This window comes from Camelus bactrianus, chromosome 7 (assembly GCF_048773025.1).
Source record: "Camelus bactrianus isolate YW-2024 breed Bactrian camel chromosome 7, ASM4877302v1, whole genome shotgun sequence".
Classification (NCBI taxonomy): Eukaryota; Metazoa; Chordata; class Mammalia; order Artiodactyla; family Camelidae; genus Camelus; species Camelus bactrianus.
Genome location: NC_133545.1, coordinates 41,261,705 through 41,286,882, shown reverse-complemented (window position 1 = coordinate 41,286,882; position 25,178 = coordinate 41,261,705). Strand labels below are relative to the sequence as shown.

Below are 25,178 nucleotides of genomic sequence, written 5' to 3'. Positions count from 1 at the left end.
CCAAAGCCTGACATAGTCTCAGATGTTCACCATTAAAGCTACAAATTGATGAGACAACAAAAATTCCAATTAGAAGATGCACATATTATTATAGGAAATCCGCCCTCCATCTTAACATTTTGCCAATTACTCAGTTTATTGTCATAAACCCTAAAGGAACAAGAGAGTGGATACAGAATAAGAATGTGAACCACAGTGAACCAAAGCGCATGTGCTCAGAGCTGTGGGAGAAAGAGGTAAGTAATGGAGTCAAAGCACTGTACCATTAATAATGCTTTCATTCATTCATTCAACAATTATTTTTAGGCACTATCCAGGTGCTGAGTATAGAGCTGTGAATATGACAAAGGTCTGTCCTCTCAAAGCTTGCATACTGGAACAGAGAGATATGTGAAGAAAACATAGATTAATTTATCTTATCAATATCTTTATAATCTCTGGGTTAATAAACACAAAAAATTTAATGGGTTACAGATAGAGTGACTGGAGAACGAAGGGGAGACCCTAGTGACTTTAGATAGGAGAGTCAGAAAGGCTCCTTTGAGGAGGTAATATTTGAGCAGAGTCCTCAATAATAAGAATGAGCCTGCCATGCAAAGATGGTGGATATAGAGCAGTGTTCCAGACAGCATGTAGGAACAGCATGTGCAAAGGCCCTGAGATCAAATAAACCTGATGTGTGGCCATGATGGGGCATAATGAACCAGGAGGTAGGAGATGAAGCTGGCAGGCAGACCAGATTGTGTAGGGTTTGTTGAGGCATGGAAGTCTGGAAGGCACTGGACGGCTTTACACATGAGTGAACTGATCTGGTTTACCTTTTTAAAAAGGCCACTTTGCAGCTCTGTGGAGAATGGACTGTAGGGAGGCCAAGACTGGAGACAGGCAGACCGGGTAGAAGATTGTTGCAGCAGTACAGGTGATGGATGATGGTGGCTCAGACCCTGGTGATAGTTGTGGCGGTAGGAAAACCGGTGGGATTTGGGGTATATTTTAAAGGTAGAACAAGGCTTGATTTGGATTTGTTGTGGGGGTTAAAGGAAAGAAGAGTCAAAGATAATCCCCAAGCCCCTTGTGGGATGGTGCAGCTTTTACTGGGATAGAGAAGGCTAAGGTGGATCATTTGGGGGAGGCCCTGCGGAAGAAGGTAGGCTTGGGAAACAGGAGTTCTATTTTGGACGTGTTATTTACGAAACACACAAATCGAGTTGCTGAGTGGGCAGTTAAATAATACAGTAACACTCATAATAATAACTATGGTCATTGATTGGGCATCTGCTATCCACAAGGGTCCTCATAAATGTCACCATACTTCACACTCAAGTCTTACAAAATAGATGTGACTACTGCCACTAATCCCAGAAATCCAGATTAGGAAAAACAGCCTTCCCCAAAAGTCAAGCTACTTGTCAAAGATCCCACAAGGGAAATGTGGCAGCCAAGGCATGAACTCAGGGCTTGCAATTCCAAGACCCATGTTCTTTTCCCTGAGCCCACCCAGCAAAAGGGCCCCTGGGAGAGCCTTGAAAATCCTTTCTGAAGCCATTGTGCACATCCGGGGAGGTGGGGGCTGATTTGTAGGGTGGGGCTTCCCTAGGCCAGGCTACTAAGCTTCTTTAGGGCTCATTCCCTGGGCAACCTCAATCCCCTCTTAAGGACACAGGGAAGAGATTTTTCACGGACCAATGAGATTTTTCACCTTCAGTCTAAGTTTATTAAACCTGAAAAGCTCTCAATTTTAACCCAAAGATTGATTCTTTCCCATCACCTCTCTCAGGGCTTTTTAGAAGTTTGACATTACTTGACCATATAGAAAATATTCTCAGATGCACTTGTCGTGAAGGGGAGAGAGAAATGTTCAATTTCTGGGCTGGAGAGAGAGTAATTGTCAATGAAAGTGCATTAAAGCTCCCGCCTCTGGTTATTTAACCTTAATGATTTCTTTAAAAGCTGCTGGAAACCTGTGTGGTGGAATATGGCAAATCTTGTTATTACTCAAACTGAAAATGAACCATGATTCCATCTTCTGAGGGCAGCCACGCAGTAACATTAGCAAAATAAAGATGGATGTCAGAGTGAGGAGCCTCTGCCAAGGTCCTCAGAGGGGGAGAATAAGACACTCAGGAAGAAAGAGGAAGGGCAGACTGTCTCCCTGTTTCCTCACACAGGACGGTGTGAGCCATTCCGTGGGATCTTACAGGTCCACCGGAGGGCGCCAGGACCACTTTATTCCCAGGTAGTATAGCGGATGTTCCAATCTGAGGGATGGCAGACACCAAATTGGGCAGCACTTGAAGCTTGGTCTCTAAGGAATATTTTCTTGTTCAAAACCATACAGGAACACAATCCAAAATTTCAACCTCTTTCTCTATTTTTCTCCCAAATAATTTCAAAGAGAAAAAATCTGGCTCCTCCAACAGAATGCAGTGAATTGATGTTCTGAGCTTGAACAATGCTTGTTTTGCTTTTTACCCCTCAACTATCTTGTCTTTTGAGCTATATTAAATCTGACATTATCCAAGGGCTTTTGCATCCACTGAGTTTTAAATCTGGTACAACTGGTAGGCAATTTCAATGATGTATCTGACAGTCATGAGAATCTGGCCCACTGGACCACCCCAAAGACATTGCTCTGACGATCTTTTCTCTTCTCCTGCCCTAGTTCCTTAAGAAAAGAGAGAATTGTAACTCTGACCATTTTCTGGGTTACGTGCCGTATTTTGCCCACAGTGAATTCAAAACCCAGGAACAGTCAAGCAGCTTCACACATACTCACTTGCCAAGTAAAACTTCATACTGGAGGGGGAGCAAGTGAGGAATAGAGAAGACTTCTGGACTAATTGATTTCAACTTCCTAAAGCAGCTAAGCATACATGGGTTTTGAATTATTGTTTGCAAATCTATACCCACTCCCCAAAATTCAATCATAATGCATTATGTAGATAGGAACCTAGCAATTTCAATCCTAAGCAAGCACTTGTGTTTTAGAAAAGGAAAGTGGGATCATTGGTTTGGTCAGTTAATTAGCTATTGCTTCCTCACCTACTTAGAATTTTCTTGTTCCACTAATTGAATTAATTACCTCATTAACACAAAGACTGTGTTGTTCACACATATTCTCTCATATCTTTATCATAACTGTACATGAGCTAGCTGTATTGTTACCCTTTATTTTCTAGATGGGGGGAAACAGGGCCCAAGGCAGTAATACAAATTAAGATGGAGACCAAATTTTAGGCATTGACATTAAATTCTACATGTATTTTATCCATTACATGGGATCAGCCAGATATGGTCTTAAACTTTTCTTAGAATTCCTTACTGAGATGCTGTTAAGTCTCTTTTAAAAAGTTTAGGGGAGGGTATAGCTCAAGTGGTAGAGTGTGTGCTTAGTATGCATGAGGTCCTGAGTTTGGTCCCTAGTACCTCTTCTAAAAATAAATAAACCTAGTTACCTCCTCCCAAAATAAAAAATAATCAAGTAATACAATAATAAATAAAAATATTTTTAAAGTTCAAATGAATAGCATGATGGTTGGTTTTATTCTTTAATAGGTAGAGAAATCCTGATTGCATGTCTACAAACTATTAAATACTTAAAGACTAAAGGAGAGGCAGTACCAAGGAACTTATTTTACCCAGAGACCAGCACTGTTTCCTGCACATAGTAGGTGATCTATTAAGATTTAATGAATGAGTGCCTTTCTGGGTAGTTACTACAAAATATAAAATATGGCTAATTTTAAAAACATAGTTGGTATAAAACTATATCCCAGTTTCCAAAATGTCAATATTAGCACATGCATAAAGAACATAATCCAGAAAAATATGTACCAAACGTTTAGTGTCTGCCACAACATGATTGAAAAAGAAAATTAATGAAAAATAACATACGTGTAGCCTATTGGTGCTATAGTTAGGAATGGAGCCAAACAGACCTATTTATAAATTCCAGATCCTTCACTGTCCATGGTAGGATTTTGAGCAGATTGCTTAACCCTATTGCATCTTCTTTTTCTCACTTGACAAATGGGGCTAATAATAATGTGCATGTCATTGTATCGCTGTAATGATTAAATCAGATAGTGTGTGTGCACGCGTGCGTGTGGCCTAACATTCAATTAACTATTCTTACTATTGTTACCATTTTTATCTTATTTTCAGTACCATTCCCCCCCCCCATTCTGTGAGCTGAATATTACCACAGCATGACCCACTCTCATCAGCAGATATAATGGAGAACTGGCTACAATTGCAAAAAATCAATAATCACGTGCAATGTGGACCTCAAACTGTTTTCCCCATCCTTTCTCTTAACCTATTCTCCACCCCACAAAAAAAAAAAAAAAAAAAAAAAAAACAAAGGAATCTCTGAGACTATAGTTACACAGAAGGAGAAAGAAGGCAACCTACCTTCAGTCCATCTGGCATGTGCCAGTGGCAGATGGAGGGATGGCACTAATGCCTTTTTCTCTGGGTCTCCATCCCTGTCTACTTATTTCCTGACTCATGTCTTTGGGAAGGAGAAAAAAGCTGTCTGCATTTTACCTACCAAAGGCACTCTGGGCATTTCATGCTAAATCATTGTTCACTAACTTTCAGAGCCAAATCAAGAGAGAGAGGAATAACAAGATTTAATTTCTTTTTTTTACATATAAGAACCAATAAAGTCAGACACATTTCAGCCCTGAGACAACCGGCCCCATGGAGGGTTAGGGAGAGGGTGAGGGATTGAAAATTGCAGGATTAAATATAAACCTGCACACTGAACAGCAAGATTCCCTTCCCTCGCTCAGATCTCAGAATGTCCACAGCCAGTTTTATAATACTCACACACAAGGTTAGAAGATCCTTTTTGGGAAAACTCAATAAACTTAGAAGCATCCTCAAATGCTGACATGGGGGAATTATCTGGTGAAACGACTGCCTCTTTCATGATCTCCTGCAAAGGGGTCCATGGATCAGCAAAGCCTCATCTATGAATGTGGAGTTTCCAATCAGGGATGGACTTCTTAAACGTGATTTGACAACTAAAGATCACCTGGCATTTGAGGAAATCTTCCAACGTGAAAAAGAGAGATCAAAAAAAACAGCAAAAAGGATCTTGAAGACAACAGAAATAATGCCAGAAACAGAAGAAAACTTCCCCAAAAAGTATAGAGATAAGAGAAGATATCAAGAACAATCACAGGACAAGAAAGAACTCTTGGAAATTATAACAAACAAATGCCAAAATTAAAATGAAAATATCAAGAAAGACTCCACAAAATTTTAACAAAAAGCAAGAGAAAACAATATGAAAATTAGAGTATCAGTGTAGAAAGTCTGTATCAGATTTGACTAAGATAACAGAAAAATGAAAACAAAGTGGCTTCCATATGCAAGGATTTATTGTCTCTTAAATGGATGTAGGCATGCTAAGGTTGGTATGGCAGCTCCAGAGAGGCTTCTATCTTTTCCCTCTGTCTTTTAGAGCATGTGGCTTCTCATCCTCAAATTCACATCATAGTCCAAGATAGCTGCTGGGGCTCTGGCCATCATGTCTGTATTCCAGCATCAGGAAGGATGATCCAGGAAGGACAGAGAGCACGCTCCCAGCTAAGTCAGCTCCAAAAGCAGTCAGTTTTCCAAGAAATCCTATACCAACTTCCACTTATATTTCACTGGCCAGAACTTAGTAACTTGTTCTCATTTAGCCACAAATAAGTCTGGAAAATGTGTTCTTTTCTCCTGGTACTTTATTCCAACCAACCAATAAGTATTTTCCTACTAAAGAAGAAGGGGAGGATTTACATATTTAGGTTGGCAACTAGCAGTTTTTATTACAGGGTCCAACTTCTGATTAATGGGAAGTCTATGAAGGGTGAACAGAGAAAAAGGATAGGAGGATATTACTCAGAATTAGTACAAAGAAATCCTATCTACCTGTTGGTGAACTGCCAATTATCAATCATAACGAATGAGAAAGGAACCCACTAAGGCCTATCGTAAAAGGTTTTGGCTTACTGGACATAAAGAGAAGATCTGAGCTCTCAAGTCCACAAAGGATTAGGGCTAAGAATAGCAATGAATTTTCCAGTGGCACCCTTGGGAACTGGAAAACAGTGGGGGCAGTACCAGTGACATTCTGAAGAACACAGTTTTCATCCTAGAGTTCTATACCTGGCAAAACTAACAGACAAGTACACAAAGTCTCAACGACTAAAGACTGTGCTAGGGAAGAAACCAAGAAGGAAGAAAATGTGGATCCCAGGAAACAGAAGATCCAGCACGGGAGGATGGGTGGGAGTTCCCAGGACAGCAGCCACTTAGTAGGCCCAAGGAGCAACCAGCCCAGTTTGGAGCAGGAGGATGGAATGGACAGATTGTTTAAAAATCGAACTGAGAAACTAGAGGAGGGCATAAGAAAATTTAGCAATAAATACAAAGTAAACTAAAGAAATTTAAAAAATAAAGCAATTTCAAAGCTAAATCCCCATCTACCATGATAGAAGTTAGAGGATAAATTCTAAAACAATTAATTGAGCAAGAGTACTTTATGCATAGTGTTTAAAATATAGACATAGATAGAAAAAGAAAATGCTAAAAGATTTGAGAGTGGTTGCCTCTGCAGAAAAAGAAAGTGGGAGTTGGAGTAAAGAAATTCTATTTTTCACATAAGCTTTTAAGCACTATATTTAAACTTCTGCACATTATCACTTTGATGTAATAGAAAAAATCAAATTTTAAAATACGAGGATAAGTAACATGTTGTTGTCCTTTCACTAAAGTATCCAAACTATTTCAGTGGTGTCCTTGACTGAAATTACTGAGAAGTAAAATTATAAATGAAATAAACTAATAGGTTAATCTGGATTAGTTCTATCTTTACTAGGAATTCAATATCTCTATCAATCGATCCTATGGATTCTAGACATCAAAGTTTCTATGTTCAAAGTCTATCTCAGTGTCAGCACCTACAAAAAAATGCCATTTTATCTCAAGAAGGTCGAAACCAGACAACAGACACACACACACATACACACACACACACACAGGGCACAGTGGAACAGTCCCTGTTCCACTGATTCAATTTGAAGGCTTTAGAACAAAAGATCCACTGGAATGGTTTATCAAGTACCAGACTATTAAATTCCTGGGTCCTTAGAAACCCAATTTAACTGTTGATAGAAAAAAAAAAATCAAAAAGCAGCCAAAAGCCATTAACGAGATAGATTGTGGAGAGAAAGAATCTGTCAAACTGAATCAGGGAAGGAGACAACTCACATAACATCTCTCCAAAGATAAGTATTATTAGAAAACTCACTGTGCAAGTTTGTCACTAAGAAATCCAGCTACTGAAGCATTTTCCTGGGCTGATAATGGTAACAGAATGTGTGTGTGTGCTGTGTTCTTTTACATGTGCCAAAGTACCCGGACTTTCCCTGACCTTCTTTCTCTCTCTGAAAGAGGAGTTGATTGAAGACCCCAGGAGGTTTTTTCTCTTTGTGGATAACAACTGGAAGACAGTCACTGGGCCTTTAGAGTGTGCATGACAGAGGTGAGCAAAACAAGAGCCACATCAAGCCTTTCTCCTTGATTTTGCTGACGAAGCCGGTGTTCTGCGCTGACACCCCCATACCCCTAAGCAGGGGAAAAAAACAAAGGAAGGTTCCATTTGGTAGACCTGAACTCCATGCCTTCCTTCTCTTTGTTTGCCTGTGATTTGACCCCTAGTGAAATGTCTTTTTATTTTACAGATGCAGACTTTCCACACACAAGCGGCTGCTAGCCCTCAACCTTACTCCAAATAAAAGCTGGATTTGAAACCCGGTTGCCCTTAAGAGTAATGTCACTCCCAGGTTGATTCATCAAGTGAGGAGTGAACCACAACCAAGCTTCAGACGCCTGGGTCCCTCCATCTTATCACTGGACTATGTAAAGACAAGGAAATTCACTCATGATCTAATGTTAAGTGAAAAAAAGCAGAACATGTGTGTATACATATATTTTATATATATGGATAGGGTGTGTGTGTGTATTTCAGAGAAACACATTAAAATATCATCTGTGCTTGTCTGTGTTGTAGAATAATTATGGGTTATTTAAAAATTTTCTGCTTTGTAGTTTTCTGTGTTTTCCAAATTCTCTCTACAGGGAGCCAAGACAATATATTACTTTACCATTAAAAACAAAATAAAAGAAACCTCAAATAGAACTTTTTTTTCTATTTAAAGCAAAAGAAGGCAGATCTCCTGCCTGCCTGGGAGAGAGGGGGAAGGGAGAGGAAAGGGGGCTTATTAAATGGATTCACCCCTATGTGGTCTTTGCCCAAACCTGAGAGATCCCAATGGGCTCTTTTCTCACAGACAGTGTTGGGTGGTGGCCAAGAGCAGAGGCCAGAGGGTGGAACCCATTGTTGTTGTGAGAATGAGTGAATTGACACAAGTAAAGCACTTAGAATGATGCCCATTTAATCAATGTTAGTTTTTTTTTTTTTTCTCAGATACTTTGGCTTTCCCCTGACCCCTTCAGTTCCTCTTCTCTTCAAGACAATGAACAATTATTTATTGCCCTAAAGGAACTTCTAGCATATTTTCCACCTGTTCGCATCTTCTATGTTATGTGAATCTTGGATGTTTGGAGATATACTGGGAGTTACACCCTGAAATTCCTATATGCGTTTTTTTCTGGGCTGGATCACATGGGCCATTGGGATCATAACTGGACTTCCCCGCTGGGGTTTCATTCTGTAGCAGACTTTTCCAGCATCATTCCTTCCCCCATCTTCACTAAGTGCTTCCTGACTATTCGCTTGAATAGCCAAGAAGAAGGATAAATACTTTAAGCTGATTAAGATGTACTTTGATTCATGATCATCTCTTTTCAAGTGTTTTCAGGAGGCAGTCTTTTATTCTTACTAAGCTATAGAGACCTGGAAGGCAATGGCATTAGACAAGCATGCTACTCTTCTTTCCTACACGACTCAGTATCTTTTCTTCAACCTTACGTTGTCTCTGATCAAGAAATACCAGCACTGGAAAAAACAGAAATACCAGTCCTTTTAATGACAGGGAAACACAGCTAATCTGATAGATGTAAAAAGAGTAAGACTAAGATTTCTCTTTTTAAGAACTGGCTAACCGAGGCCTGGCTGTGTCACCTGGTTGACCGTCCTTTCAGGCAGAGATGTTGTCAGTCCCCTTTGTTGCCGTTAGTAATTGAACACCATGTCACATGCCATCCCCCTGTTATCATCTTAATGTCGAAATCCAGAACTTTCAAGCACAGTCAATTCTTGATCATCCTTGCAAACAGGGTGTCTCTGTTTATGCAGTACGAACACAGCCGGCCCCAAATGGCAGACATTTTTAAAGCATGTTTATTTAACCTTGGCCTACTTTTTTGTTTTAACATTTGAAATGTGTGTGGCTGTTGTTCAGAAATTTGCACCACTTGAAACAAAATAACAAAGCTATAAAGTTGAGATCTGACCCAGGAATTGCTCAGAAACTGTCTTTCTTATTCTATCATTATGTTCTAAATGGCTCCACCATTTCACACCATGCAGGTTTGGCCAGGTCCTTTCTCACCAAAAAAGAAATGAAACATCCATTTTAGCTGACTTGTCAACTCTAAGCTATTGTCGTTTGGGTGCAGAATTTTCCCTGGACAGATGAGAAGAAGAGAGCTAGATGTTTTTTGTTAATTAATCAATTAAACATTTATTGAGGACTGACTTGTTATATGACACCCAATGTGCTAGGTGCTGGTGGTATGGAGGCAATGACACCATTTCTGCCCTTAAGGATATAAGCAAATAAATCAATAGCCATGACAATATACTCTAAATGCTGCAGTACACATAGAGGAAGAGAATGTTAAATATTTGGAAGGGACCCCTGGTCAACCTCGTAGGTTCAGAAAGCTTTCCTAGTGTAAGTGAGCATTGACATTGAAGGATGAAGAGGAGTTCTCCAGGTAACAAGGAGGGAAAAGGTATTCCAAGACTAGAAAATGGTTTGGGGGAAGCAGAGCAGGCGAGCATAGGGTTAACCCAAGGGGTTCCAAGTACTCTGGGATAGCTGGTGCACAGTGTGATATGGAGAGGGAAGGTGAGGGATGGGACATGATGTGGAAGGGGCAAATCTTGGAGGACTCTCTACGCAATACTAGGTTAAGCTTTACCTCGAGATCAAACAAAAGTAATTGAAGGATTTTAAGCAGGTGAGTTAGAGAACTAAAATTTCACTTTAGGAAGATCACTATGGATGCAGAGGAGAGTTCAGTTGGGAGGAGCTGGGAGAACACTGGAGCCAGAGACACCAGCATGGAGATGATGGCAGTGGACGAGTCCTGAACTAAAGCAGTGACAGTAGAGAATGACCAGGAAAAGAAAGTGTCTGGGAGGCAGAATGGACAGGGTTTTGTGATGACGGAAGTCAGAGAGAGGGGAGTAGGATGACCCAGGTTTTTGGCTTGAGAGAATCGGTGAGTGTTAGTGCCATTAATAGAAGCAAGTAATCCAGGAGGATAAAATCCATTTTAAAGTGTGACACACCCAGAAAGTCCATCACCCCTTCTTCCTACACCACATTGACTGTCCCCTTTACCCACAGTGTAAAGGAAGGTGACCCTTTTGTGGATGAGGGAAATACTCTGAAATAGCATAAGGGTGTTTGTAAAGCTGAGAACTGTTATTAGTAACGTTTCTCATTGCAAATAATAATTTTTTTTTAGTTGGTGTTTCCAGTGAATGCTGATTAATTTAAAATATAATACAGTAAAACAGGTAAAGTTCTTTACACTTCTTGGCCCTTAATACTAAAACAAAATGCTTTCAATTTTATGAACTTCACGGAATTCACTTCTTGGCATTCTGATAATGACTCAGGCTTGGTAAACATTACTGCCCCCTTTTTGTAGGTGAAAAGACTTAAGATTTTGAGGATCTAACAAGCTACTGAAATAGTAAACATCACACAGCTTGTTGATAATAGCTTGAATCCACGTCTTTTGTCTCCAAGATCAAGGGTTCCTTAGAAGGATCAAAGGTTTTGAAAACTTTCTGAAATATTGTTCAGCAAATCCCTTCTCAAAGTTTCTCAAAGAACAAGTCTAAGAAGGTGTTTCAGAGAATTCCTTGCTCCTTGTCAAACTCCCTCACTTTCCTAATTCTTGAAACCCTTTTCTCTACTGGATCTTTTCTCTTAACCTACAACATGATGGGGTCTCTACTCTCCCTTGATTCTTCGTTCTCTTCTAGATTTAATTCTCTCTCTCTCCATCTCTTCCTGGTCAAAGGTTCTGAAAAAATAGTGCACACTGAAAATATGGTCTACACTCCCTCAGCTCCTTCCCATATTTCAACCCACTAAGATCAGGCTTCTGTTTGTCCTTCTGCACTGAATTTGCAATTGCTAGGGTAACTGATGACCTCCCATTATCACATTTCTTGGCCCTTAAAAGTGATCTTCGTGCAGCAACTCTGTTGGCCACGTCCTCTCTCTCCTTGGCTTCTGCACCTCCTCCCTCCAGGCTCTTTCCTCTCTCCCTCTCCCTCCTCTCCCACCACTTTCATGGGTCTTTCTCTGCCTGTTCAGTAAAGTCCTGTGTTTGCCAAAGGCCTTGATCTTCCTCTCGTCTTATTCTGCAGGTGAAGAAGGTAGGATTCAACCTTTTGGTGTTTGCAGTACATTTTGGAACAGTAGAATTTTTGGAGGCAGCATGATGGGATTAAACTGCATCCACAGGCAGTGAACTATCCCCTGGTCATCCTTTGGCACAGTGCTGATGTTTAAATAGAACTGACTGCTCTCTTTTATGTATGGTGCTCATGAAATCATTCTCAGCCATCTCAGGAACCTGCAGGAACGAGCTCCAGCCTGATGTTAAGCGATAGAATGCCACACCTCTTAACTCTTACTCTCAGCAAGATGGAGCCTCCTCCCTGTGCAGAAACTTGTACAGAAGACTCATGGCTGAATTCTACCTGACAGGCAGCACCACCCTCAGCCCACTATGGGCTTGTGATGCATGGGGTGGTGGAGTAGCCTTTATAGAGGGTGGGAACCACTACCTGAGACACTCACACCCCTCTAAGGTTGTATCTTTTAATATTATTTTTATGGTAAAATATACATAGCATAAAACTTACTCTTTTAACCATGTTAAAGTGTACCATTCAGTGGCTTTAAGTACATTCATGTTATTCAGTCATTACAACCACTTGGTTCCAGAACATTTTTATCCCCCCAGTTGGAAACTCTGGTCACATTAAGCAATCGCTGCCCTTTTCCCCTCTCTCCCCAGCTCCTGGCAACCACTAATCTGCTTTCTGTCTCTATGGATTTGCCTGTTTTGGTATGTCATATAAATGGAATTAAGCACCGTGTGGTCTTTTCGTCTGGCTTCTTTCACTCAGCATAACATTTTCCAAGTTCACCCATGTTGTAGTATGTATTGGTATTCCATTCCTTTTTACTGTCAAATAATATTCCATTATATGGATATATCACCTTTGGTTTACCCATTCATCTGTTGATGGACATTGGGTTGTTCACACCTTTGGGCTATTTTGAATAGTGCTGCTATGAACATTCAGGTACAAGTTTTTATTTGAACTCCTGTGTTCAATTTTGGGGGTATATGCCTAGGATTGTAATTTCTTAATCATACAGTAATTCTATGTTGAACTTTTTGAGGGAACACCAAACTCTTTTCCATAGCAGCTGCAGCATTTTACATTCCTACCAAGTATATGAGGATTCCAACTTTCCTGCATCTTCACATTTGTTTTCCTTCTTTAAAAATGATGGCCATCCTAGTGGGTATAAAGTAGTTACTTGTTGTGGTTCCAAGGTTTTATCTTTAAATGCTAATGGCTCTTAAAACTATACTCCTAATTATTTATGAAAAAGAAATAAAAACATGTATCTATAAAAAGACTTAACAAATAGTAATAAATAAATAGTCAAAGTAGCTTTATTTCTAACATCCCCAGTCTGGAAATGGCCCAAATGTCCACCAACAGGTGAATGGATAAACAAATACTGGCATATCCATGCAATGAAATACTAGCGAGCAAAAAACAGGAAAAAATTACACATAACACATAGATGAAACTTAAACACATGATGCTTAGCAAAAAGGCCAGACAAAAAAGAGTACATCCTATACAATATACAAAGCTCTAGAAAAGATAAAACTGATCAATAAGAATAGTTCTGCCTTCGCCTGGGACTAGGGGTAGAGACTGGCTATAAAGGGGCACAAGAGAACTTTCTTGTGTGTTTGAAATAGTCTATGCATTGATAAGGTAATAGTTACATCAGAGTACATATTTGTTGGCATTTAAAGTGAGTACATTTTATCAAATATAAATTACTTTTTAATAAAGTTGACATTAAAAGTTAAAAAATACATGGACTTTCAAATACTCAGCTCAAGACTCCAACCCTCATTTGTTCACTTCTCTCATAACTTGAGAAATATGTATTGAGTGCCTTTTATGTGCTAGTCTCTGTGCTGTGAAACAAGGATACAATGGAGACAGAGATGGTTCCTAAGGTCATGGATACCATGGTCTAGCCCAGGGAAAAGATGTTAACCAAATCACCAAACAAATAATGGCATCATTACAACTGTAACTAATTCTGCAGTAGAAAGTTACATGGGATGATGAGCTCTTATAGTGGATGTTGAATTAGTCGAGTTTCAGGTGAGCAATGACTGAGTTTAGTTGAGATCTGAAAGATGAGGAGCTTATTTGGGGGATGTTTTCTACAAAGATGAAAAAGTATGTGCAAAGGGCCTGTGACAAGAAAGAATATTACCTGCTCAAGGATCTGAAAGCAGGCCAACATGACTGGAGTAAAGAGATGGAGGGAGAAGGCTGAGCAAGTTGTGCTGGAAACTGAGTGCCTTGAGACAATGGTCAGGATCTTGGTTATTATCATCAGAGCAAAGCAAAGCCACTAAACTACAGATAGTGGGAGTTAAACAGATCAGCTTAGGGTTCAAGACCATCTCTCTGACCACACTCTGAAGAATGGTTTGGAAAACAGAAGAAGGACATTGCAGAGTGACCAGCTAAGAGGCAACTGTGGAAGGACTCTGAGAAGGGTTCTGGAGAAGGTGAGGGGCTCTGGTATCAGGTGGCATTGGTGCAAAAGGGTAAAACCAGATGGAACCAAAAGGCAAAATCCACCGAGAGGAGACGCCATGAGGGAAAGAGAGCTGAGAAGTGGCTAGGTAGTCCAATGGGATGGATGGGGAGATGGGCAACACCGAGAATGGGTCATGTTTGGTAGGAAGACCATGATGAAGTTTCTGGTCCACCATGCTCTTTCAGACTTTCTCTTCATTGAAATGGCCTCCCTTCCCCAGTTTCTGATGGGAAACTCCAGTTCACCCATGGAAGGCAAGCTCAGGTGTTATAGTCTCCTTTCTTTCCCCCATCAGGCAGTTTTCATCATTTCTTCTCCTGTATCATCTCTCTATCCAAGACAAACTCCTCTCTGACATTGAGCTGTAATACTTATTTACAAGCCTGTGTCCTCTTCTAAGCTATTAGTTCCCTGGAGGCAGGGCTGCGAATTCATTTTAGCACCCCCAGAACCAGTTTATTATCACCATCTAAAAGCTGCTCTATAAATACTGGTGGAATTGATGTGGATACGTGTGTAAAACATTTAAGGTTTCCATAGTGCCTTTCTCCTGAAGAGCTCAATAATTCATGACAGATACAAATATAAGTTTACAAGTAGAAGGTATGAAAGGTGAGCATTTGCAGGCATTTGGTAAGCAGTGAGAGAAGGGATATTTGCTCTTTACCAGGCCACTGTATCAGTCAGGAATACATTTGGCCACCAGGAAGAGAACACCTAGTCTCAGTGGCTTAAACAAGCAGGGGCTATTTTTCTCACATAACAAAGAATTCAGAAGTGGGCTGTTGCTGGCTTCAGTTCGAATGCCCATCAGTACCACACTGACTCTATTTCCCACTCTGTCATCCTGATTATATTGACTTTTTGGCCTCATGTTCATTGTCTCTTGGTTGCAATCTGCTTGCAGCATCACTGGTCATCTCATTTGCATTCAAGGCATAAAGAACACGGGAAACGGAAGGTAAGAACCAGCAAAAGATATCTCTAAAGACCCTCAGCCAACTCCTTCTTTCAACTCATTGGCCAGAACTGGGTCAATGACTTCCTTAGCTGCAAGAAAGACTGTGAAATCAGGAATGACACTGTCATGGTAGTCTTGGACCAATCATAACCCTCAGTTCTGTTAATAGGAAAGAAAGGGAGAATGGCTTGGCTATTGGGAAGGTGACTCACAGTGTCTGCAACTGAACAAACAACAGGCATATCTCATGTCACTGTACTTCGAAGATAGTTTTTTACAAATTGAAGGTTTGTGGCAACTCTGCATTGTAAGATGATGGTTAGCATTTTTTGCAGTAGTTTTTTTTTTTAAATTAAGGTTCATACATTGTTTTTTAGACATAATGCCATTGCACACTTAATAGAGTACAGTACAGTGAAATATGCCATTCACACATGCTGGGAAACCAAAAAATTCATGTGACTCATTTTATGCAGTGGTCTGGTGGGGAGGGTATAGCTCAAGTTGTAGAGTGCATGCTTAGCACGCAGGATGTCCTTGGTTCAATCCCCGGTACCTGATCTAAAAGTAAATACATAAATAAACTTAATTACCCCCCCCTGCAAAAAAAACCTAATACAAATATTAGGAGTTTTATGCAGTGGTCTGGAACTGAACCCACAATATCGCCAAGGTATGTCTGTATTATCTGCCTGGAATAGCTAGTGTTGTTCTATACTTATGTACATCTTGGTGGAGCTAGGTGGGAATGAATCCTTCTCTAATGTCCACAGAAACAAGACACCAAAGACACAGTTATTTCACACAGATATGAGACATTGGGCACCTGCAGCCCCAAATATTCCCACTTTCCAAATATTTCTGTCACTCAACATTTCCCCATCCTTTCCAATCAGTAAGCATTTTTTTCACAAATTATTTTATCCAAGCTAGCATATCTCTACCCCTTAGGATAATAGCCTTTCCATTCAACTACCTCCTGCTTGGGACACTCAGCATAAGACCTGGTTGGAACTCTCTGGGCCCATGGAAATGTCTTCTCTGCTATTTTATCTTTTCTTCTATTTATATTAGAATATTAATAAGTATATATTTAATGAGAACAAGTATTATGGATCCCAAGAAGGAAAGTGTCTGGTAATGTTTTGGATTTTTTTTTTTTTGGTAGTGATCACCTATGCAAAATGGTTTATGAATTTTAGGTTGAGCACAGTTTTTCACAGTTTTTCATTCCCATGACCATTCATTACGGTTCTAGAGGAGGAAAGGCAGGAGTTGCACAGGACAAACAGGTGGGAAGCAAATATCTCATTGGCTTCCACTGTCTACACCTTCCTCACCTAAATCAAATGGAAGCCCATATTCTTGACAACATAGGAATGAAAGGCATCAGGAGTGAATTATTTATCCTTGCTATAAACATAAGCCCACACATTGTCAGGCTGTAAACACTAGTAATTAAGAAGCCAGCTAAGGACTGCTTGGGGAAAATACTTTTGACAGCAGCTGCCACAGAATCTGAACCTGGAGACAAGATGCCATCCATGTGTGAGATCCTCCCCCTGCTGGCATTAACTGCTCCCTCACCTGTGTTCCCAGGCACCTTATCCAAGCGTTGGCACAGCGCTGAGCACAGGTCTCTCCTCCACTCCAGACTAGTAGCTCCTTTAGCGCTGGAGATCCTGCCTCCTTCAGCAGCGCATTCTAAGGGCCCTGTAGAGTGCCTGGCTCATAGATGCTCAGACACATTGCAGTGAACGGTCCAGGAGTATCCTCTTAGCAACTCCACTAGCTGGAATGCCCAGGATGTGGGAGATCCAAAATCCTCACCAACCAATCATGCACCTAGAGGAATATATACAGCCTCAGACACAAACTTTCTGCGTCTTCCAAGGGGTCTGAACGTGAAGTGTGACAAGGATTTACTGGCCATACCAAGTTCTTTTGGCTCCTCAGACATTTCAATTTTCATTGTCCGATCCCTCTCCCCTTCGGCTTCACCTGGGACAATCTACCACCCCAGGTCACTCCAACCGGTTAATTCATGCTCGCCCTTCAGTTCCTTTGGCCATCAGCTCCTCGAGAAGCCCCCCTCTGTGACCACTCTCTCTTGGTTCTGCATTGTAGTTGCCCATTAGTCCCTTTCTAGACCGCAAACTCCATGAGGGAAAGAGGCGACCTGGTTCTCCTTTGTCCTCACCGCTTATGACGCCGCCAGGAGTATAGGAGGGGTTCAAAATATTTTGGTATAGATTGAGATGAAGGAGTGGAGTGTCCCACCGTGGCGGTGCTGGGCCGTGCGTCGCCCGCGCCACAACTCCGCCTATCTGGGGAATTCCAGTCTTAGGCCCCCACTCTCTCCTCAGCTCAGACTTCGGACTCCGTCCAGGAGAGGCGCGCCTCCAGACTGGGACCCGCCTCCCGGGTTCCAGGGTGACCCCGCCCGCCCGGGCCGCGTCCGTGCGCGCGGGGTGGCGGCGGCGGCTCCCGGGCAGGAGCCGGCGGAGCAGGTGGGGGCGACGGCCCCGCCTCCGCGTCCCGGCAGCCCCAGAGCTGGCGACCGGGGAGTGAGCGGCGCGCACCCAGCGCAGCGCGGCCGCAGCGGCGCCGCCAGGAACACAGGCGCTGCGAGACGCAGCCCGGAGGCTGGAGGCGGCGGCGGCAACGAGGACGTCGGCCGGAGCTCGAGTCCTGTCCTGTCCCCGGCACGGCCAGCGGCAGGTAGCGGCTCTGAGCGCGTGCCCGGCTCGGTGCCTGAGGGAGTGGGTATGGGCTGTGGCGGCGGGTGCTCGGGCCCGTCCCGGGGCGGAGTGAACCCAGGTGGGGGCAGGGGTCCTGCGCGCGCGCGCGCGTGCGTGTCCGGGGACCCTTGCCCCCGGCGCGGCGATGTCCTAGAGCCCGCCGCCCGCTGCCCGCCGCCCGCTGAGCCTCCAGGGCCCGGCGGTAACGGGACGGTGGAGGGAACGAGGTCACCGCGGGGTTGTCTGGTGACTTCCCCCGAGCCCACTCTCCCGGGAGCGGCGCCTGGCCCCAAGGCCGCCCCGACCTGGTCTTCGCCAAGCTCTCCTTCCTTCTCTTTCCCGCTTCACCCCCAGAACAAAAGGCTGGGGTCTTGCTGAGGAGGGGGTCTGTCGTGGGAGCAGGCGCGAAGTGAAGAGCATCTAGGAAATTGCAGAACTGAAGGTGGCTTGGGAGATACAGAAGCCCCCGATGAGGAAGCCAAGCCCAGAGATGTGAAATGACTTGCCCAAGGTCACACAGCTAGTGTGACTGAACTGGGGCCAGAGTGCAGGTCTCGGAACCCCCTTCTGAGTGCTCATCTCCAAGTCCCTGAAGTCAGTAGTTTGCGATCCAGCAATTTAGATCTGGCCACAAACGGACTTTAAAGTTCTTTAGAGGTACCGGGGAGAAGGTGGCAGGGCCCATACCCCTCTCCCCCAGTACACATCAGAGGCGGCTAGGGGTCGGGAGAGCACTGCTGGAGGACACCCCGGATCTCGGAATAGGGACTGGCAGACAGGGAGCCCAGCCGTGTCCCCGTGGGCAGGCAGGCACTGGCTTGCAGGAACAGTGCCTTCTGAGCGTAGCTTGCCAGCCGCGTGGGTGTGCCTGCGGCAGGAGCGGGGGGCGGCGTGGGGACCGAGTGTGCACTGCTCCCTGAAAAGAAGTTCTGCCGGGGGGATGGGAGGTGCTGGGGCTGGGGGCGTTCTGGCGCACTGGGCTGGGACAGGCTGGCAGCATCCCTGGCGGGATGTTTTGTGAGAGCTCTATTGGGAAGGAAAGTTACTCCGAGGCAGGAAGTTGGGCTATCACTTTGCTTCTCTGAGCCTCAGATCACTGGCTGCAAAATGAGGGCTTTGTTCTGTATAACCTGTGTGATTTAGAAAGTTCCTGTCCCTCTCCTCCTTTCCAGAGTCTTTTATCCCTTCAGAGGGAGAATTTGAAGTACATTTTCTGTGGTCGAAACAGTAGTTACCTCTGGGATTCCAGCCTTCCCTGATTTTTTTTTTTTTTTAAAGCAAAGCTAATCATGGGGGTGAAAGTTAGAGGAGGGGTTGCCTTTGGGCCTTGTAATGACCTGGACAGGGAGGGAGGCTTCTGAGGTGCTAGAAGTGCTCCCCTACCTCGACCTAAGGAATGGTAACACAGGTGTACACATATAGATATTTATGAGGTAATTCCCTTGATATTTGTGCACTTGACTTATGTAAGTTTTATCTCAGTAAAAATGTAAATAAAATTTTAATGCTATAGATCCACTTACTGTGGTAGCACCCAGATTAGTGCAGTTTTCCAGCCAATGCATTTTTAAAGATGCATTTAAAAACCATACAAAGCAAATCAGAAAAAGAAAGAACAGGGAGCAAAGAAAGTTCAGCAATACGGGAAATGAAATACATGCTGCTGAGGGCCTTACCAAATGCCTTACGTGTATCAACTCAGATGACTCACAATTCTTTAAGGGTGATACTGTTTTTGTGCCTTTTTTATAGATGAGAAAATGAAAGGTCACAGAGGTTAAATGTGTTAGGGGAGTGGGGTTAAAAACCTGGGTACACAGACTTCAAATTCTATACATGCAACCATAAACACAATTTTCAGCCACCTGAATCAGGGCAGAGCCATCAAGGTGACAGAGACTTGAAGGCTAGCTCCTGCCGTGCCCCCTCTTGGTGGCTTTCCAGGAGTCTGTGTTGTTAATGTAATTGTTGAGTATGAGATTGTGTCACAGACTGAAGTTAGCCAGCAGCAGAAGGGATGGAGGAAGTGTGTGTGTGTCTAAGAACATACAGTTTTAGGAACAGGAGAAAGCCAGCTGGCTCAGCCTGGCAACACTGTTTTTAGGAGATTTATTGTTCAGAAATCATATAGTACGGGTTGTGATTTTGCAGTCACTCAAACACACACACCAAGAATAAATAATATTACTTAGAAAAGATCTGAGAAACCAAAATGTAATCCACTCTAGAGGAGAACATGTAGAATTTTCACCAGTGAGGAATGGTCAATTTTCCAACATTATAGAATTTATGAATATGTTTATTAACGCTTAGGTTAAAACTACAGAAATAACTCAACAGAAGGATGGAAATTTGTTTTCCAGCAAACATGTTATAAATACCCTTGCATTTGGCACAGAAATACTTGAAACTTTAGGATACAGGTTTCGAAAGATAAATCTTGAGAAATATGTTCTGAAGTGTGTTCTTCTAGTGATTTTTATACTTCTGCCTAAAATTCAGAACCTACAGGAGTAGAAACATGTTTGTTTTACCAGCCAATATCGTATTGCAGAGTTGAATGTCTTATTCTTGGAATTAGAAAGTTTTGGTTTGGAGAACCTGGATTAAGTGGGGCAGCTAAAGAGGTGTCTGGATGAATCTGCCATCAAGCGTGATTATGCATCATGAAGTTATCTTTAGGTGAGTTTTGCCATGTCACACTTAGTGTTCCTGCCATCTGGCTGCTGGAATATTTAGAAAGGAATCGTAACGTTTGACTGACTTTGCTGAGAGCATGACAAAACAGACTTCGAGACGGAAGTATTAAATATGAGTTAAGGTTGGTGAGAAAGTGATTAATTACTTCTTATTTAGCTACTGCACAAAACTGAAGAGACGGACGGTTCCCAGCTGATGCCAAGCAGGTGCAGCACATATGTTTTCTCACTGGCTTCAGCCCATAAGTGCGCTTGAAACTTCCTTTGTAATTCTAGTCAGGTCTTTCCTTAGACCTGCCCAAGCAGGAACCTGACCTGTTATGCAGCAGAGGAATCGTGTAGTCAACTGCCCGGTTGAAGTGCCAAATAGATAAAGTGAAGGAGAGCCAATGTGGCAAAGATGCCAGGTGGGCATGATGTGGGCCAGACACTGTGAAAGATTTTCAAGTGCATCTTGAAGAAATATTCAAGATCCTGTGTGGGCAGTGTATTCCAGCATGACACTGAATTTGAGATGGTGGCATCCAGAAAGGAAGTGCCAGGCCTGTCTCTGGACTGTGAGCCTGTTGGCTCCTAGGGGTGGCTAGGAGGAGGCAGTGGGGAGCCTCAGTTCTTGAGCTCCTAGTACTTGTGTCCATGTGAATGCAAGGAGCCCAGGCTTCCACCCACTGTTCCTTAAAAGCTAAGGCTACCTCGTACTCAGTGCTTAGTTGTGTCCGGCTCAGCTAAGAGCTTTCTGCATATAAAATCAACACAACAGCCCTATAAGGGAGTTGATTCTTCTTACTCCCATTATCAGATGGACACAGAGGCCAAGGGCAAAACTGTTCTCAGAGTGATCGTGCCACACCCCTCTCTGGTCTGCCGTCAGCCCACTCATAACCTCGAGGATCCGCCTTTTACTTGTCTGACTCTCCCTTATTGCACGTGAACTCCTGGAGGTCAGGTGCTATGTGTGCTTCATCTCTTTTCCCAGCTCCTGCACCGTGTGTGGCACATGATGAGTACTGAATGAATGAGTGACTGAGTGAATGAATACCTTCATATTCCAAGATCGAAAGCCAATTTGGATTAACTATCCTTTTGATTTCTACTGTCTCATTCCCCCCTGTTAATATGGATCATCAGGCTTGATTGTGCATATGAGATGTACAATGGATATCTCCTTTAAAGCTGAAGGATGCTAATCTTAGCCTGTAAGATCAAAAGACCTCTGCTTCTTTAGAAATTTAACATTATTATTTCTTCTTTTGTAAAATTTTTGTAATTCAGAATGCTTGGGTTGTTTGCATCTTGCATCATCATTTATTTGTTGTACAACCTTGGACAAATTACTTCACCCTTCTGTGCTTTAGTTTTCTCATCTGTAAAATGGGTATAATAATACTACTTATCTCATATTTAGGGTAAATAACTTTAAAAAAGTTCAGTGCCTAAGACAGTGCCTGGTTCATAGCAATGTTCAATAAACTAGCTGTTATTATTTTTATTATTATTATTATCTGATGCTTTTAAAAATTATTTGCCTTAAATGTTCCTGGTTTCATAAAGCATTTGAGGAGTTTACAAAAATAGGGAGTAAACATAAAATTAATGGATAATAAAAGTGGGGTAAAGAGAGCAAACAGATTAGAAAGCAAGATAAAAGCGGAGGTAACTTAGGGGACAAGACTACATCGTAAGGTGCAGGTAATTTCTAGAGATGAGTTTACTATAAGGTTTGGTGTAGTTTCCAGAGATGAGATTAAAAATTTGTCAGAGCTTCCCAGTGGCCAAAACAAAGAGGAAGACACAAATAATTACCTGATTCACAGTGACCAGGAGATAAAAAGGGATCCATTACACAGCTTTTTCTGGTCCTGAAACCTGGGATAGCTTTCTCCTGGCGAATCTTCAGAGCAGTCACTGTTGCAATAGAGATCTAAGTCTTCAGCTTAGTCAGTCCCTGCCATGAATACAATGGAAGTTTGGTGGTAGAAGGTAATAATAAGTGTTTCCTAGAATGTTATTGACTGCAGTTCCAGAGACATACTCCCAGAGCTCAGCCCAATAAAAGCTCTCTGTGAAAGGCCAGAACACTGTGGTTTGGGGTTATGCTATGTCCTTAGCTATGTTTACTGAGTGCCAGTAGTGAGAGTAGAAAGATTCTTTGTTCCAAAGATTATAATTCTTGTGAGTCAGGTGAACAATCCCATCTTTAAGAACATTCGTTCTGACTGAAGCTACTTAAGTGAGCTAGTCAGTTTATTTAATCCAGAAAAGTCCAAAAAGTGTCATCATGCACATATATTCATTAGTGGATGTGTTCATGAATTTTCTTGATACTGGTAGTCCCATAATCTCCCTTTAGGTGCAAATTTTATCATTCACTGTTTGGAAAAAGAAATATCCAGTGCTCTGTACTATCTTTTAAGCCTCCTAATACTTTCAGTACTTTTTGGTAGTAAGAATAAATGATGTTTGATTTTTAAACTTTTTTTCACTAAGTGAAATAATGGTCATGTCTTTTTAGTCTCACTGTATATATATTAGTCCAAATATGATTTGTATCTGCTAGGATTGCATTCAGCTGCCAAAACAAATGAAACAAAAACAGCACACACATCAGAATCTGGCTTAAACAGATACAAGTTTGTCTTGTGGAACTAGACTCCCAAAAAGGGTAGTCCAGGGCTGATGCAGAAACTCAAACAGAGCTATCAGAGAATCAGTCTCTTTCTATCTTCCTGCTTTGATGTCCTCCCTCATCCAGTAGGACATCACCCTACATCTAGTTGCCTCATGGTCACAAGATGGCTGCTGTATCTCTAGGCTTCTTTAGTACAGGCAGAAAGAAAAGGAAGGTGTAAATAGCTAAAGAGTGAGGGGCTTTCTATCAGGGAGGTTTTGCTTTTTTTATATAGAAAGTGACGCCTTCCCCAACTACTTCTGCCTACCTCTCATTGGCCAGAATAATGTCACAGTGTTGCTCTAAAATGTGAAGAGTGGGAAATCAAATATTTTTAGCTGGGTAAATTGCACCTGTCACCCCTGTCTCTCATTAGGGGTTTTGCTATGAGGAAGAAGAGGAAATGGTTATTAGTAGGCAACTAGACGTATCAGCCACCTGACTTAACTTCCATTATTAGCCATGTCCTTGACTTAATTAGAGATTACAGAAGGTGACTCAGTAATTTAAAATGTTTTGCTTTTCTAGTTTTTCATACAATTAACATTAGAGAATAAAACGCACCCAACTGCCTTATGTAGATTCCTAAATCACTATCACCAGCCCTGCTTCTTTTCTAAACTTCAGATCTAAATTTCCATTTGCCAAAAGGACCTCATATATTTCAAATTATACTCACTTCTTCCCGCCCATTCACCACCCCCAACACCCACGCACTTTCTCCTGCCTTCTTTAATTAATGCTAGATGGTCTTGGCAAGGAGCCTTGAGGTTATCCTGGGCTCTTCCTTCTCCCCATTCCCAGTTTTCCTTGGCCTTTCCTTCTCCCTGTTCCCAGATGTCCAAACTATTATCCTCCTTGGCTCTATCCCATTGCTGTTATTCTAATTCAGATGAACACCCATCCTCACTCGCATGGATCCCCAGATCGGTCTACCTATTTGCTGCTGTTTCTCCCTATATTTCATTTTCCACATGTGACCCCCAGGGTGCTGTTTTTAAAACACCAGTGTCTAACATCTCTCCTTTCTTTAAAAGCTTACAGAATGAAGCTCAAACTCCTTAACAGCCTGCCTCCCTGAGCACCATGCTTGCAGGGACCAGTTGCCATACACTCCATATGTGCCCACTCCCTTCAATCATAGAAGACCTGCCCCGGAGGGTTCTTATGCTTTTCATGGTCCATAAGCCATGGAACCAATTAATTACCTTTTCATTTATTTGTTAAGTGTTTTCCAGAACACTTATATTTCTGTTAATATGTTTTGCCCTGGATTCTGTTTTGCTTGATATTAATCATGCTGCACACCAGTTTTTTTTTTTAAATAACAACCTTATTGGGATATAATTCACATTTCAAAAGTCACTCTTTTAAAGTATGCAATTCAGTGGTTATTAGAATATTCACAGAGTTACACAACTATCATCATCATCTAATTCCAGAACGTTTTCATCACCCCGAAAAGAAACCCATTAGCAGTCACTTCCCACCCCCCTTCTCCTCAGCTCTGCCAACCACTAATCTACTTTTTATTTCTATGGATTTACCTATTCTAGAATTTCATATAAATAGAATCACACAGTATGTGGCCTTTTGTGACTAGCTTCTTCACTTAGCACTTTTGGGGGTTTATACATGCAATAGCGCATTATCGGTCCTTCATTCCTTTTTATTGCCAAGTAATATGTCATGGCTTGGCCATACTGCAATTTGTTTATCCACTCGTAAGTTGATGGAGATTTGGATTGTTTCTACATTTCGGCTGTAATGAACACTGCTACTATAAATTCACATATAAGGTTTTATGGAACTAACTTACAAACGATTCATGCCTAATGGACAGTCACGTCTTAAAACTGTTCCTCATTGTGTATCAACCATGTATCAATAGAAGAATTAAACCTTAGAGGTTATGGGTTGGTTTGAGGAGAATTTTTTCACTCTTCTCTTGGTTGTTTTCTG

General features: G+C 42.1%; 2 protein-coding genes across 2 annotated transcripts in view; one reads left to right on the top strand and one right to left on the bottom strand.

Annotated features, from left to right (window-relative positions):
- The window catches only part of LOC123613410 (uncharacterized), a 107,584-nt gene extending 89,315 nt beyond the window's left edge, over nt 1–18,269 (bottom strand). The window contains exons 1-2 of the mRNA XM_074366614.1: nt 18,082–18,269; nt 16,696–17,862 (exon numbers count right to left, since the gene is read on the bottom strand). Coding sequence (XP_074222715.1) covers nt 17,151–17,862; nt 18,082–18,269 — 900 coding nt within the window. The 3' untranslated portion in view covers nt 16,696–17,150. The remainder of the gene's footprint in view (nt 1–16,695; nt 17,863–18,081) is intronic.
- Nucleotides 17,690–25,178, top strand: part of WIPF3 (WAS/WASL interacting protein family member 3) — a 70,722-nt gene continuing 63,233 nt past the window's right edge. Inside the window, exon 1 of the mRNA XM_074367302.1 lies at nt 17,690–17,829. The gene's annotated coding sequence lies outside the window, so the exon portion shown is untranslated. The remainder of the gene's footprint in view (nt 17,830–25,178) is intronic.